A 13159-nucleotide genomic window follows, 5' to 3' on the forward strand; every position below is an offset into this window, starting at 1 on the left:
CAAAACTCTAACAAAAGATCTATCTATTAAATTACTTTTTCCATTTTAAACTTTTATAATAAGGAAAATGAACAATTTTGAAAGAAGGGATATCGCTTAATATCTCCATAAATGTTCGAATATCTTTTATTTACAATTTACAATTGTCAAATAAATCTTTTATGTAAAATTTGTTTGTTGTAGTTGTATATTTTGCCCCAATATAGTTATTTCATTAATAACTGCTTTGATTACCAACTTAATTACCTACTTTTCATTATCGTGTTTTACTTGACTAGTATAAACATCATATCCAAGGGATATAGTGTTATCGTAAAGAACCCTATATTTAGTTGGTAAGAAATAAAAATTAAAAATCTGTGCTGGTGGCCAGATAACCCATTCTGCTATATACAATATATGAGCTTTCTTACTAATCTCATTTTTTAGTTCAGACCAACTGCTTTTTTCTAAAATAGCCAATGTTAAAAAAAACATTGTTATACAAAGTGGAGAGCAGATCAACTGATCGATAACAACTTTCTTTAAAACAGTACTAATGGTACGTCCTGGTAATTTAGCATCTAAATATTTATACCAATAGTGGCATACTATACCGATTGACATACCAGATGCAGCCATATTTTTGGTTCTATCTATACTAAATTTATTCCACTCACCCTACAATAAGAAAAAACAACCATAGAACTCCTAACATATATTAATAATTAAAACAATATGTATTTCATTGAAAAATCAAAGTACAATCATTTTTTTTACCATACCTTCAGTATTTCATAGTGCTGTTCTAACATGTCTCCCACTGCAGAGAGGGAGATGGATATTGCCACATTTGTGTAAAGTAAACATTTAGGTGAAAATAATTGTTTTCGGATGATATGTACCCTGCTGAGAGCCGTACTTACAGTTTTACTAATAATCATAATCTATAAAAGATTTTATAGGTTATAGTTATAATCATAACCTACCAAATTTTAATACAAGGACAAAATCGTACGTATAAATCACGTATGAACTCAAAAACTTACGCGTAAAATTAAAAATAATAGTAATAATAAATATTATCTAATTGTTGCTGAGTATTTCTTATTACACATCACTGCATAAAGTTTAGCACATAAAGGCAACTTCGTAGAAAATAACATTAATCTCCGTAATAAGATAATTTTAATGCGGAAATATCTGTTGTGCTTGAATCTACACTATTTTTAAATATGAAAACTTAAGCCAATTTATTCGTGATTCTATAACGTGAAACATTTTAAGATCTGAAGTATTGTCACGTGCATGATTATACTTTGCATATATTGTACTTATCGTGCACCGTTAACTATATTAAACTATGTACATTTTCAAATTAATGTATGTAAAAGACATGGTTTGGATATTTTCATTCACAAAAAGTTATTTTTCTTTATAAATGTATTCACAAATTCAATTATAAATCAGCTGACTGGCGCCAAAGAAATCAGAAGAATGTTAGTCATATTCAAAAGTTTCGACAAATTAGTTTTGTCGTTTAAAATATGTATCTTCAATTATATTCTTTATTCGATATTTCTTGATATTCTATTTGTAGAATATCACACATCGTAACAATTATTATTTCAAAAGTTCATTTTTGCTATGTTCGCTGTAGATGAAGAAGGGACTATATTGTGCAGTTCACATGAGAGTTTGAATGCTTCGGTTGTGTAGGTTGCGTAGAATTTTAAAAGCATACTTTTGCAAAAACTGATACTAAAATAAAATCCTATTTTTTCACATTATTGTACGCTTTAAATTTGAGTCTGCACTGAAATATTTAGGTACACAATTATTCAAACGAACAAATGATGCGCATAGAATTATTCTTTTTCATTATAAATAGAAAGAAACGTTTCTAATTAAAATGATACATAACAATTTGAAGCTATATATTGAAACATATATCATCGATTTATGTCGTCCAATTGCGTTCTGTTTGAGCACTTTAGAGGATTCCGTGATTGGTCGACGATTGTTATAGCTTCTGGTCGGAAATGAATTTGTTATCGTGAATTTCAGTTTGCGTGTAATACGTGTATTTCTTCAATCTGAAGTGTAAATGATCTACACTACATTTACAACCAATAAAACGATAGCATCTAATACGTTAATCATTTGATGAGTTTAAATTACGCGCGCTTCTTACTGACACTGCAGCAGCAGCTGTTCTTTTTCGTTTGGCGCCTAAATTGATCAAAAAGGCGGGCTTCGGACGGGCGTTATCAGCTGGTGAAATCAGTGGGCATTATCTCAGGGTTCAGGAGTCCGTAAACAGAGTGTTGGAGATTTTCAAAATTTTAACGGACGTCTTCCGCACGTATATATTCGTATATAAAAACCATGTCTCAGCCGTCAGTAACGGCGTATTTTAATACGCGCAAGCGACAAGCAACGGACGATATGCGGAACAAGTCCAAGGTATTGCTTCTTGAACGAGATCAAGCGACGTTGGTGAGTAGCCAGAATCGGAATTCGCAAAAGAAAGATATTTCCGAGTCGTCCGGGTCACTGACTCCAATCAAGGAAGAGAAAATGGGAGTGAGTCCGAAAGTGATTCTCGTCTCAGAAAAAGAAATAGCAACTAATCGCACTATGAAACCGAATTCTGCAGTTCGTAACATACAATTCGATTCTCCCAAAGCAAATGTACAAAAAACACCAAAAACCACTCCTCGACCTAGAGTCCTACGCGCTAGAAAGCTATCTGGACTAGATGGTCAGCCAGGTATTCGAGAGAGTTTTCAGAAGGTATCTGAAGAGCTCGATGCTAACAGGGTAATGTTTGAGAAAAAAGGGTCTCTTAGTCCAAAGAAAAAACCTCCAGGAACACCAAAAAAGAATAAACCTGCTGCCGAGAATCTATGTACGAATGACTCGAATGATCAGTCTGTAATTAACTGTACTACTCCAAAAAAGAGTTTAAATATGAACAAAGTGGCAACACAGGAGTTATCTATGACCGATATAAAGAACAAAATTAACAAATCATCCAGGCTTGCAGAACTGAAAGCTTCTATTGCAAGGTTTAAGAATTGCGAACAAAAGTTGGAGAAATTAAAAAAACAGAATGATACCAAGAAACCACAAATACAGAAATTTGAAAAAATTCAACTTGAAATACCAGTCAGGTAAAATAGTTATGATGAGAACAAAATAGTTTCTTATGGTTCATCATTGCGTTAATTATGTTTCTTTTTGTACTTTACAGCCCACAGAAAACGTATAAATCACCGAGCAAAGCAGCATTAAGCCCATTGAAGAACAGAGAACTGCTAGCTTCTAGTCCCCAGAAACGAATTTTGTTTGAACCTAAAGAATCAACTCCCAGTCCAGTTAAGGGTAGTCCAACGAAAGCACCAGCTTATCAACAGCATCTGTCTTTAGCCGAAAGTGGTACACTCGCTTTACCATTGCCTTATCATTATAGATTCTTGGCAGAAGCATTTAGATGCGTGGATACGGTACATATCTACCTAAACAAAGAAATATTATATGATTGGTATCTTATGTACGCCCTTATGGTCCTTATTTTACACAAATAATGTATTTTGTTCTATAGGTATCTGCAATGCTCTTCAATCGCAAAGAAACAATCACTTTCAAGAAGTTGAAGCCTGCAGTTCAGGAATTATTGCGTAAAAACTTCACATTAGAACATGTGGCACAAATTAAAACATTATACCCAGACGCATACGATTATCAACAGGAGAAATATCGTACATTTGGTTCTACATCCAAACAAGATAAATATGAGCTTATTTTCATACCTAATGTAGAAGAGAAGAGTGGAAGAAATACACCAGACGCGGATGATGTCCTGAAATCCGCTTCTCAAGTTAGCATGGGGCCAAAAGTATTGCTGGATAGACGACGAAAGTTCTACAATGTTTTGCTTGGTAATGACAAGTCGAAATAAATATCAAAGTTTTATTTTAGTCATGTTTTAGCAATAAACTGTTTACATTGTAACTGTAGATAAGGTGAAGGACGAGCACGAGAAATTCTTGCTCAGTTTGGAGACACCAATGCGTGTACCGAAGGAAAAGATCGTACGTTGGCATCCTCAGTTCAGTGTCGAAAGTTGCACACCAATTGAACAATCTGAATTGCCTCAGCCACCAAATATAGAAAAAGTAACAAGAGCAAAGGATGTTCTCGGTAAAATTGGCATTATTAACTTACCACTAATTATTAACTAATTATCAGTTATTAAATCATTCTAATAATGTTTTAGATAAAGCGAAATCACTGTTCAACTGCAGTACGCGTATGGAAAAAGCGTTACAACTACTAACTGAAGCGAAGATGACATCAAAGGCATCTCCAGAAAGAGATGAGACGAATAGTTCAACTCAAACTGAGGATGGTATGCGGAAAGTTAATATTTCCATTGTAGATACACCGCCTGCTACACCTACGACGCAAAACAGTTTCATTAGTACGGCGTTTAAAGGCATACCAAAGGCTCTTTTAGAGAAGGTACAAGTTTGATATAACAAATTATTTCTAGTAAAATTTATTTAAACATAGTAACTAATGATTCTCTTTTTCGTTTGTGTTTTGTATGTTAGGTGCGAGCAAAACAAGCAGCCAAAGCATTGGAAGCGATGACTCGTACACCAAACGCTGATAAAGAAGCAACCATGTATTCCCGACTTCCGGAATTGAGCAAAATCTTACGTAATATTTTTGTGGCCGAGAAGAAAGGTGTTCTGACTATGGAATTCGTAATTGGAAAACTGGAGAATTCCTTCAAAGCAAAATTAACCCCCAATGAATTGGAAGAACATATACGTTTATTATGTAAATTACTACCTATATGGACTAGTATACACAACGTGAGAAAAGTAGATTACTTAAAATTGCAAAAAGATGTTGATCTTGGGAAAGTGATCAAGAGACTAGAAATTTTGGCGAATAATAAAGTAACATCTAAATGATATCAATGCTATAAAATAATTTTCACTTAATTCTTCAATTTATGATTTACATGAGAGTTATTACTAATCATGATTACAATTTTTCCCAAGTCCTTCATTGCACTTATTATAATGAATTTTATTTGACGCAGTAGTTCAATTTTGATTTAAGGGGATAAATGTAGATTCAATTTCACTTATATGCACAACACGATATTTCTTCTTATGCATCTTATAACTATAAGTACAATTATCATGTAGTACTACTAAGAAATATATTGCACGTGTACAAAAGTACACATAAGAATTTATATCTAATTTACAATTAACACCACTTTAAGCAATGTCTAAACAAATATATACTTATTTCACCGCATTATAATTGTTCTAATTCAATGTTAAAGCTTTGTTAGGAACTGGTTCCTGTTTCAAGTATTACACATTTGAAATCTATTCATTCTTTGTCAATAAAAAATGACTGAAAAAGTATGAATACTTTTATATTATTTTTTACAGCCAATCAATGATAATTAATATAAATTTATTATTACAAACAAATATTTAATGACTAGTAATTTCTCTATTCAATTAATGGTAAAAAAGATTGCTACCTTATCATCACTTCTTCTTGTTTTCTAACCTCGAAAATCTTTTAACCTCTCTCGACTGTTTGTTGTACGCAATCAAAAAATAGTTCTGAGTGTAAATGCTGAACTTTATATAAATAAAATTGTAAATCATGTTTATAACGAGTGTATTATGTAAAAAGGTTAAAAGCAAGTAAGTATACGTCAATTCGCTAATGAAATAATTGTAAATGTAAGTGGTAAGTTAGTTTACATTGAATAAAAATGTTTTGATCCACCATTTGTTTATTGCCGAGCCCAAAATGTGAATCAAAGAGATCAGATTATTAAATAAAGCTTTTAATTAACCTTTTACATGTTAATATATATTTGTTATTAAGTACTCAATACATGTGTGTAATAGGTGTGTATATATTTATTTACTTTTTTATTTTTTATTAGATACGTTTTAGTGCTGTTAGAAAGTGTAGCAAGTGGACACAAGTATGTGGTACGGAGAGCAAGAGTAGATGACAAACTGGAAGTAGAACGTTTTGATCCGTACGGTAAGTTGCTAATACATTATGAATTTTACCTATTAAATGTATTTGCCATTATATAATGCGAAAAAAAAGAATTCTATAGTTAAAATTTTATAATTAATGTTTTAGATTTTGGGTTTTTAGTACTCTTGCTACTCTGTACACTATTGATTCATAAATTTTATTTACCATATATAGCAGTACTTTACTAACAAATTGTTTCTTTTCAGTGAATGCTACAGTGTTGTACAGGGAAGCCAAAAAAATTAAAAGTATATAAATTCCAATGTATTGTACGTACGCTCTATTATACTGGATACTTACTCATAAATAAAAGTATGTGATAATAAGTGAAGTATTAGTAGCAAGTAAAATATTATTGATTCCTACATATATTTGTTTTACTGTTACTATTTTATGTTGTTTTTCATTGATAGAAGCAAAATTCTAAATCTGAGTTAATAAGATGAAAAAAAGAGAGCCAACAACACGCGGTGTTCCCAGGCGGTCACCCATCCAAGTACTGACCACGCTCAACGCTGTTTAACTTCGATGATCGGACGAGAATCGGTTTATTGCAACGTGATTTGGTCGTTGGCTGGAACAGCTTGAATTTTTAGTAAGCATATTGTGCAATTCATCAAGTTCTCCCTTCGGAACCCTAAAAAATCTCGAGGCTCTACTTGGTTGTTACTCCAAAATCTATCCGTCTAACTAAACTAGAATTTACTAAACTAAAATCTTTCCATTAGCTCGAATCTATCCTCTATATATAATAGAAAAATATGAAATTTACCTTGTTCTCTAATTCTATAATATAGAAAAATATGAAATCTACCTTGTTTTTATGTTTCACACGATGCAATTTAATTGTAGTTCCATTGCCGTTACAATTAGGTCATGTATTATCCCAGTCACAGCGGCGATCACCCGAGTGTCACATAGCATAATGCTAATGATTTTGAGCCAGAGCGTGTCGCAATCAAATGTTAATTGAAGATCACGGGTTCAAACTTCGGATTGAAATTGTACGCGCGATTACATATACGTACCTGAAACAAAAAGGAAAGAAAGAAATAGGCCCGCGTATCCACGCAATCGAGACAATAGAGCCGGTTGTACCGGGGAAAAACAATGCGATGCCATCGTAAATGGTTTTGAATAGAGCCCACGGATATCAAGCGTCTTACCCTTGGCTGTATGTATCGAAAGGAACGGGAGAAACGGAGAAAGAGAAACTCGCAGGACCGTCGAAATCGAGATTGGGGTAAGTTCCCTTTGATCTTTAACAAGGAACGCAAAGTTGTATTATTTCCACCTGGATTTCAAACGGTTTGAAATCCACGAGGCGTGAAACGCGTCCCTGTTCACCGTCTCTTTCCCTCTTCCGCCAGCAACCCCTTCCAAGTGCTCGCTTTCGTCCCGCTCCTTCACGTTCCTCGCTCCTTTTCGGGGGTGCTGCGGGAACTCCGGGCGTCGTTTACTGATGTTGCCAATTCAATTTCTCCCTGTGGACCATTGTCGGTGGCCAGAAAGGGGATCGCGAGCGATGGAAGGGGTTCCCCTCTCCTCCCAAGTGCGAATCGTTTCTATCTTTCGCGATTGTGCGTGTGACAGCCTCTGACATCCACGCTTCTCGCGTTTCTTTCTCTCAAGGAAAACTTTTTCCTCGCCTTTGTCCGTCGCAGAACGGTCCCGTGACCTTCGCTCTTTAATTCGAGTGGCTCCGAATTTAATTGGCACTGTTCTGTTTGCTTGAAATGGAAAACTTGGCGCCGAACTCCGCAAAAATCCTAAAAAAAAATTGTGAAATGTAAGATTCAACGGAATTTTATACAGCTACACTTTATTTCTCTTTGAGAAATCACGAATGACAGAAAAGCTCCAATCACTGGTCCTGTAATCGAACAGGGGATGATTGAATCCTTCCTTAAATCAGTCTCGATATTTTTAAATGAATACATATTTATGGATAACTAACAGGACAATTCGACAAAAAAAAAGAGTCATAAAGTGTTAGCCAATTTAATTTTTTTTTCTACACTATTGTGCGGGGAGAACGCAAGGGTTAAATTGTCGAGCGGAGTCACGATGATCCCGGCGCGTTAACATTACCGTATTTCTGGATTCCACGTAAACGGTCAGCAGGCAATTAAAGTGCCCCGCATCAACCATCCCCGAGGGTTGAAAAAAGGCATCAGAGCCGGCGAGAAGTGGAGAGGGGATGCAAAATTAATTCTGCGCGGGCTGAGACGGTAAATCGCGAAACAAACGGGCCTTCGAGCGGAGAGAGAGAGAGAGAGAAAGATTGAGAGAGTGAGAGCAGGGTTGTTTTTCGCGGCACAATGAGTTTCGAAGCGGCGTGCAACAGCGAAATTGTTAAAACGTCCGTTGTTTATGGTCGACTCGGTTGAGCCGACCGGCAAAGGAGGAAACAGTACGCAACGAAAGAGCGAGTCGGAGTGATGGGGAGGAGCCGTGCAGTTGAAAGAAGGAACGAGGAGAAAAGCAAAACAGAAACGAAAAGGAGGTGACGAGGGACGAAGAGAGGAAAGAGGGAGAGAGAGAGAGAGAGAGAGAAAGAGAGAAACTCGTCTGGGCCTTGGCGCGTTTCAGTTGCCTCGCGTTCGAGGGCGTTTTTCGCCCGTGAGTTGTTCTTTGCTTATTACAGTGTGTGCACTGGGCTCGAGCTCGCTAAAGTGGTTTGCTGCTAATTAACTGCGTTATTTTTACAACTCTCTCGCTCCCATCCACCTCCCACGTTACCTAGCGCCTTCCCTCTCTCCGTTCCCTGACTGTTCTCTCACATTTGCAATGGGGTTCAATAATTCTGCGGCCGCAACGCCCTCTCTCGCTTCCTCGTTGGCTCCCACCACCCTCTCACCGTGTTTGTTATATTCGCGTTTTATGCGTACGAAACCACTATTTTTGCCGCATGCACCTGGAAACAGCCGTAGCCTCAAGTTCAACGCTCGTGAATCCCTCTTCCGCTTTAACAAAAATTATCGATTTTTCAGCATTCTTTCTAAAAAAAAATTAATGAAATAAATTTCCTGAAACTTTGCGGAACTTTTTGTTACGTTTTTACCATGTTACTCGAATTTTTTCACTTACTCAAACATACAGCTTCCACCGCCCGTGGGCTAACTCGCTCAGCGAAATTGTAATTGTTACATATAGTAACTGGTCGTTCTACAATCAAAAAAGAAAAATTATTTTAGTTTGCTTGTTTCGTTGAAAAAGTTCTCGAAAGTTTTGACACTAAAATGTGATATTGTTTCATGAGCTGTGTCTACGCTACTTCGAAGTTCAAACTTTAGTAAAATAAAATCCAACGGGAGGAAGAGATTTATTGTTTATTATTTCATGTTCCCCGCGAATACGAAGTGAAAATGTTCCCCCAGCTTCTCCTTTTTTGAAAATAGTTCTCGTCCCGCGCTTTTTTCCCTCGTACTCACCGCGCCGTCTATACACACTTGTACGGGTTTAATTTTGCGAGCATATATTCTCTGTGTATTTTTTAAGAGCACGTTCGTGGAAGAAATTAACGAGGCAAAAATATCAGAAGGTTTTTTAAACCGGCCGTTTCAAATGATTTTCAAGCCCGCAGCTACTCGACCGTTATTTCGTAATATGTTATCGGAGAGCGAGTATTAACTATACACGAGGTAGAGGTGGAGGGTAGTGTACAGAGCGTTTCGAAGCTGTTTGCAAAAGCTTGAAAAAGGCCGAATCTGCGTGGAAAAAAAATTGGTAAAAATTGTAGATCGATATTTCTTCGCGCGGGGCAGCCTATTTCGCATGTTTTCTGCTTGCGACAATAGGTAGAGACAACTCGTACGCAAACTGCATGCAACAGTATTCCAGAAAGTAGTCACCTTTAATTTCTATCAACTTTTCTAACAACTCTTGCATGCCCTGTTTTATAAAATTGCGTCTGGTATAAATAAAGTGATTCGATTTCGTAAATGGTTGTCTAAATAAATATAATAATAGTTGAACAAGTGTATAATGTATTAATGTATTAATGTTGTACCGCGTCTGTACTTTGGGGTAGAAATGTATGCAGAATTTGCTTTTTAGTACACCAGTCTGGGAACTTTTTGAGCATATCGTGTACAGGCGCGATCCCTGTAAGGTTCGTTCGGATAGTGGAGGTTCTGTGGTTTAACGTCGTGTTCGGGATACAGTTATTGGTCGCGGTCGCCGACGGAGGTGGTGGGAAGAGCACGATTGGTCGTTGTATAGGTATCTATCTCTCTGGTGGTAGTCGGCGGTAGTCACCCTTCTTTTCTCCGCCACGAAAAGGCTCTTGAAATAAATTGAAAATGGCTGGTATCGCCCCGCTCTCGGATAAGTGATACCTACATCACCTACACGCACACCGGCCGCCACAGAATTCCACGGGTATTCTTTCGCGTATTCGAAACGCGCAATTCTCAATCACGGAACCCCCCCTCTCTCCCCCGCCGGTTCCCAACCCCCGACAATCCCGATCGCTTCGAATCCACGTGAATGGCCGGATCAATTAAAACGATGTTAAAACGTTATATCAATCGCGTATACCCGCCGATTCGAGTCGATTCGACGGAGGAAAATTAAAATCGGAATAAAAAGGGCGCAGCTTCTCGACGGTAATCGAAACCGCGCGGAGAATTAACGAATTCAATTCACCGGGCTCGGTTGACGCTGTGTATATACATGTACGCGTGTATGTGTGCAAATATATACACACAACTATGCTTCATTTTTCTGCTTTTCTCGTTTTGCCGATGCCGATTCGGGGGGACGGGGCTCGGGCCGCGCGCAATGGCGGTAAACAATGTGAATATGAATGGTGGAAATAAAGTTTGAGTAAAAGTTCCAGTTCGGAAATTTGTATGAAATAAAATATATGAGAGCCGGGGATGTACAGGCAGCTCGAGCGAACGGATTCCAACTATAAAATATACTTCTGGTGTTTTAATTTTCTGACAGCCGAGTAAATTATATCGCACCCTCTCGACGAGAAATACGTTTCCCAGGAATATTGTTTTATTAATCGTATTTACGAACAGGAAAGTAGTGACACGTGACACGGGACGAGCAATTGTAACTGTCCTCTGCTGGCCAAATAATTGAGAGAAACGGAGAGAATCTGGTTTTTTGAATTGTGCCATTTTCGCAAGTGTGTATTCTTCTTACAGTATTCGTATATTGCACTTTTGCAGGCAAGTTGGAATCAAGAATAATTTGTCGACTTGTTAAAATTGTTAAAGGAAGTACATTCTGCCAACTGCTACTTAATTTTTCAGGTACCGTTTCATCGAATAAATCACTTTGATTTTGCGGAGTTTCTGATAGTTCGGAGAAAAATTGTCGGGTCTGTCCCTGACAAAATTAAACGAGATTCAGACCACTCGGCGACGGAGATGGCCAATGTTCATAAACGGTCTGCGGCGCGGACCGATTAAAAGAAAGAAGACTGTCACCAACAGTTTCGGCGTTCGGGCTTCTCTGCATACATCTACATTACAAAAACGACGAGGATTAAGGGGCGAGTGGAGGGGAGAGAAGATAGAATTCTCGAGCGCGAACGATTCTGTCGAACGGAAATGCAATTCGCGGCGGTAGTCAAGTCTCAGCTCGAGTCCGACAGATAGATAGAGTCAAGATTCAATTAGCTCTAGCTGTCAGCTGCATGATACTCGTCGATTCAATACACCTTTCCTGTTCGTGTAGCTCTGCACATGTTTCGCCGGGGTGCGCTCGCGCGCGCGCTTCGCGTTTTCTCGCACCAACACGTGTCCCCGTTTTGCTCGTGTACGCGTACGTTCAATCCCTTCGACGTGTTGGTGTGCTGTATATATTAAACGCGCGCACACGCGACACGTGTGCGCGCCTGTGCATACCGAAAATTAGCCGAGCAGAGCAACCCCGTGAATTTTGGAAATGATTTTGCGCGCGTAGCGCCGAGAGTGTGCATAAATTTTCGACGAGCTCGATTTCACCGAATAATGAGTCCGACCATCTGTCTGTAATAGAACCATCGACGATATTCAAATATTCCCGTGTTGAATGGCAAAAAGAAAATGTTTTCGGACGTGTAAGCTCTGTTGTCACGTGTCGAACGCCCGGCCGACGTGATATCATTTTATCATTTATTCATGGGACCAAACCATTGGCATGTGTACAATATAAATATACGTACACGCGCCTATCGGTAATGTCAACTTGGTGTACACGATTTTGGTTCAGCAGGTCAAAAAATGTTCTGGCTGTTGCGTGATGGACGTAAATTGCTTTGTGTGAGCGATCTCGATTAGTCGAATGCAGTTTTTATACAGTTACCCGATTCTTTATAAGCCCCTGATTCCCGTTCAATGAATATTTAACTTTTGCCGCTGAATGTACTATTAAAAATTCCTTAACCACGGATGATAGACTTTAAAAAATGATGAGGTAGTCGCCGGTACAAGAAATATTTCTGTAATGCCCTGTAAACGAAATGACGTCGAAAGAATTAGTATTTCATTAAGTTCACCTTGCCCGAACAAGTTTTCGAGGTACGATGAATGGGAAAATGGTGGAACATTCTGTTGCATCTTCGGCCTCCGCGCGTTTCTGTTCTTTTCTAATTAATATTTCATCGAGAGCCCCCATTGATCCGGCGCGCAATTGAATGCCTCGAAGCACGGAAATCTTCCATTCAATTTGCGCTGAAAAGAAATTTCCGTTTCCTACAAAGGATATCATCCTCCGGGCCGGTGTGCGCTATCTAATAACATTTTGTATCCTGTCGGTATTCCTGAATGGAGGAACTGGAGAAGAAAAAACGAAGATTTTCGCAGCTTCTGCGTTGCGCAACGAAAAACACGAAAATATAGCAAACATTCCTTCCATGATTGTACTGAAATTTAAATTGTATTACTTGGGTAATCGTTCTAGTAGTCAGCCGTATCTTAAATGTTGTAATTTTCTAATGTTTTATCATTTTCGGACGTCAAACTAAACACTGTGATTTCTCAGTGATCCTTTAGACGTATAAGAATTTGTTGGTAGTGTGGCGTTCCCTGTATGGATCGTTACCGAAATTCGATCGAGTCGCGCAGGACTGCCTGGATCA

At 37.9% G+C, this 13159-nt stretch overlaps 3 protein-coding genes, 1 long non-coding RNA gene and 1 pseudogene across 4 annotated transcripts in view; 3 read left to right on the plus strand and 2 right to left on the minus strand.

The window, feature by feature from the left end:
- Positions 1 to 110: 110 nt before the first annotated feature.
- LOC143357406 (mpv17-like protein 2) lies at positions 111 to 1366 on the minus strand. Its single transcript, XM_076793872.1, has 3 exons — positions 1029 to 1366; positions 765 to 926; positions 111 to 660 (listed from the first exon to the last, which is right to left on the minus strand). The coding sequence occupies exons 2-3, from the start codon at positions 921 to 923 to the stop codon at positions 247 to 249; spliced, it is 573 nt and encodes a 190-aa protein (XP_076649987.1). The 5' UTR covers positions 924 to 926; positions 1029 to 1366; the 3' UTR covers positions 111 to 246.
- Positions 1367 to 2118: 752 nt separating this feature from the next.
- On the plus strand, positions 2119 to 5436 carry Dup (chromatin licensing and DNA replication factor double parked). Its single transcript, XM_076793864.1, has 6 exons — positions 2119 to 3155; positions 3236 to 3488; positions 3587 to 3923; positions 4003 to 4185; positions 4262 to 4506; positions 4599 to 5436. Exons 1-6 carry the CDS (start codon positions 2368 to 2370, stop codon positions 4965 to 4967), a joined length of 2175 nt encoding a protein of 724 aa, XP_076649979.1. The 5' UTR covers positions 2119 to 2367; the 3' UTR covers positions 4968 to 5436.
- Positions 5437 to 5584: 148 nt separating this feature from the next.
- On the plus strand, positions 5585 to 6409 carry Mrpl33 (mitochondrial ribosomal protein L33). Its single transcript, XM_076793869.1, has 3 exons — positions 5585 to 5726; positions 5975 to 6078; positions 6285 to 6409. The coding sequence occupies exons 1-3, from the start codon at positions 5686 to 5688 to the stop codon at positions 6332 to 6334; spliced, it is 195 nt and encodes a 64-aa protein (XP_076649984.1). The 5' UTR covers positions 5585 to 5685; the 3' UTR covers positions 6335 to 6409.
- Positions 6410 to 6533: 124 nt separating this feature from the next.
- On the minus strand, positions 6534 to 6653 carry LOC143357587 (5S ribosomal RNA; annotated as a pseudogene).
- The window catches only part of LOC143357403 (uncharacterized), a 65754-nt gene continuing 59242 nt past the window's right edge, over positions 6648 to 13159 (plus strand). The window contains exons 1-2 of the long non-coding RNA XR_013082808.1: positions 6648 to 6673; positions 6969 to 7321. This is a non-coding gene — a long non-coding RNA (uncharacterized LOC143357403). The remainder of the gene's footprint in view (positions 6674 to 6968; positions 7322 to 13159) is intronic.

This window comes from Halictus rubicundus, chromosome 9 (genome assembly GCF_050948215.1).
Source record: "Halictus rubicundus isolate RS-2024b chromosome 9, iyHalRubi1_principal, whole genome shotgun sequence".
In the NCBI taxonomy this organism is placed as follows: Eukaryota; Metazoa; Arthropoda; class Insecta; order Hymenoptera; family Halictidae; genus Halictus; species Halictus rubicundus.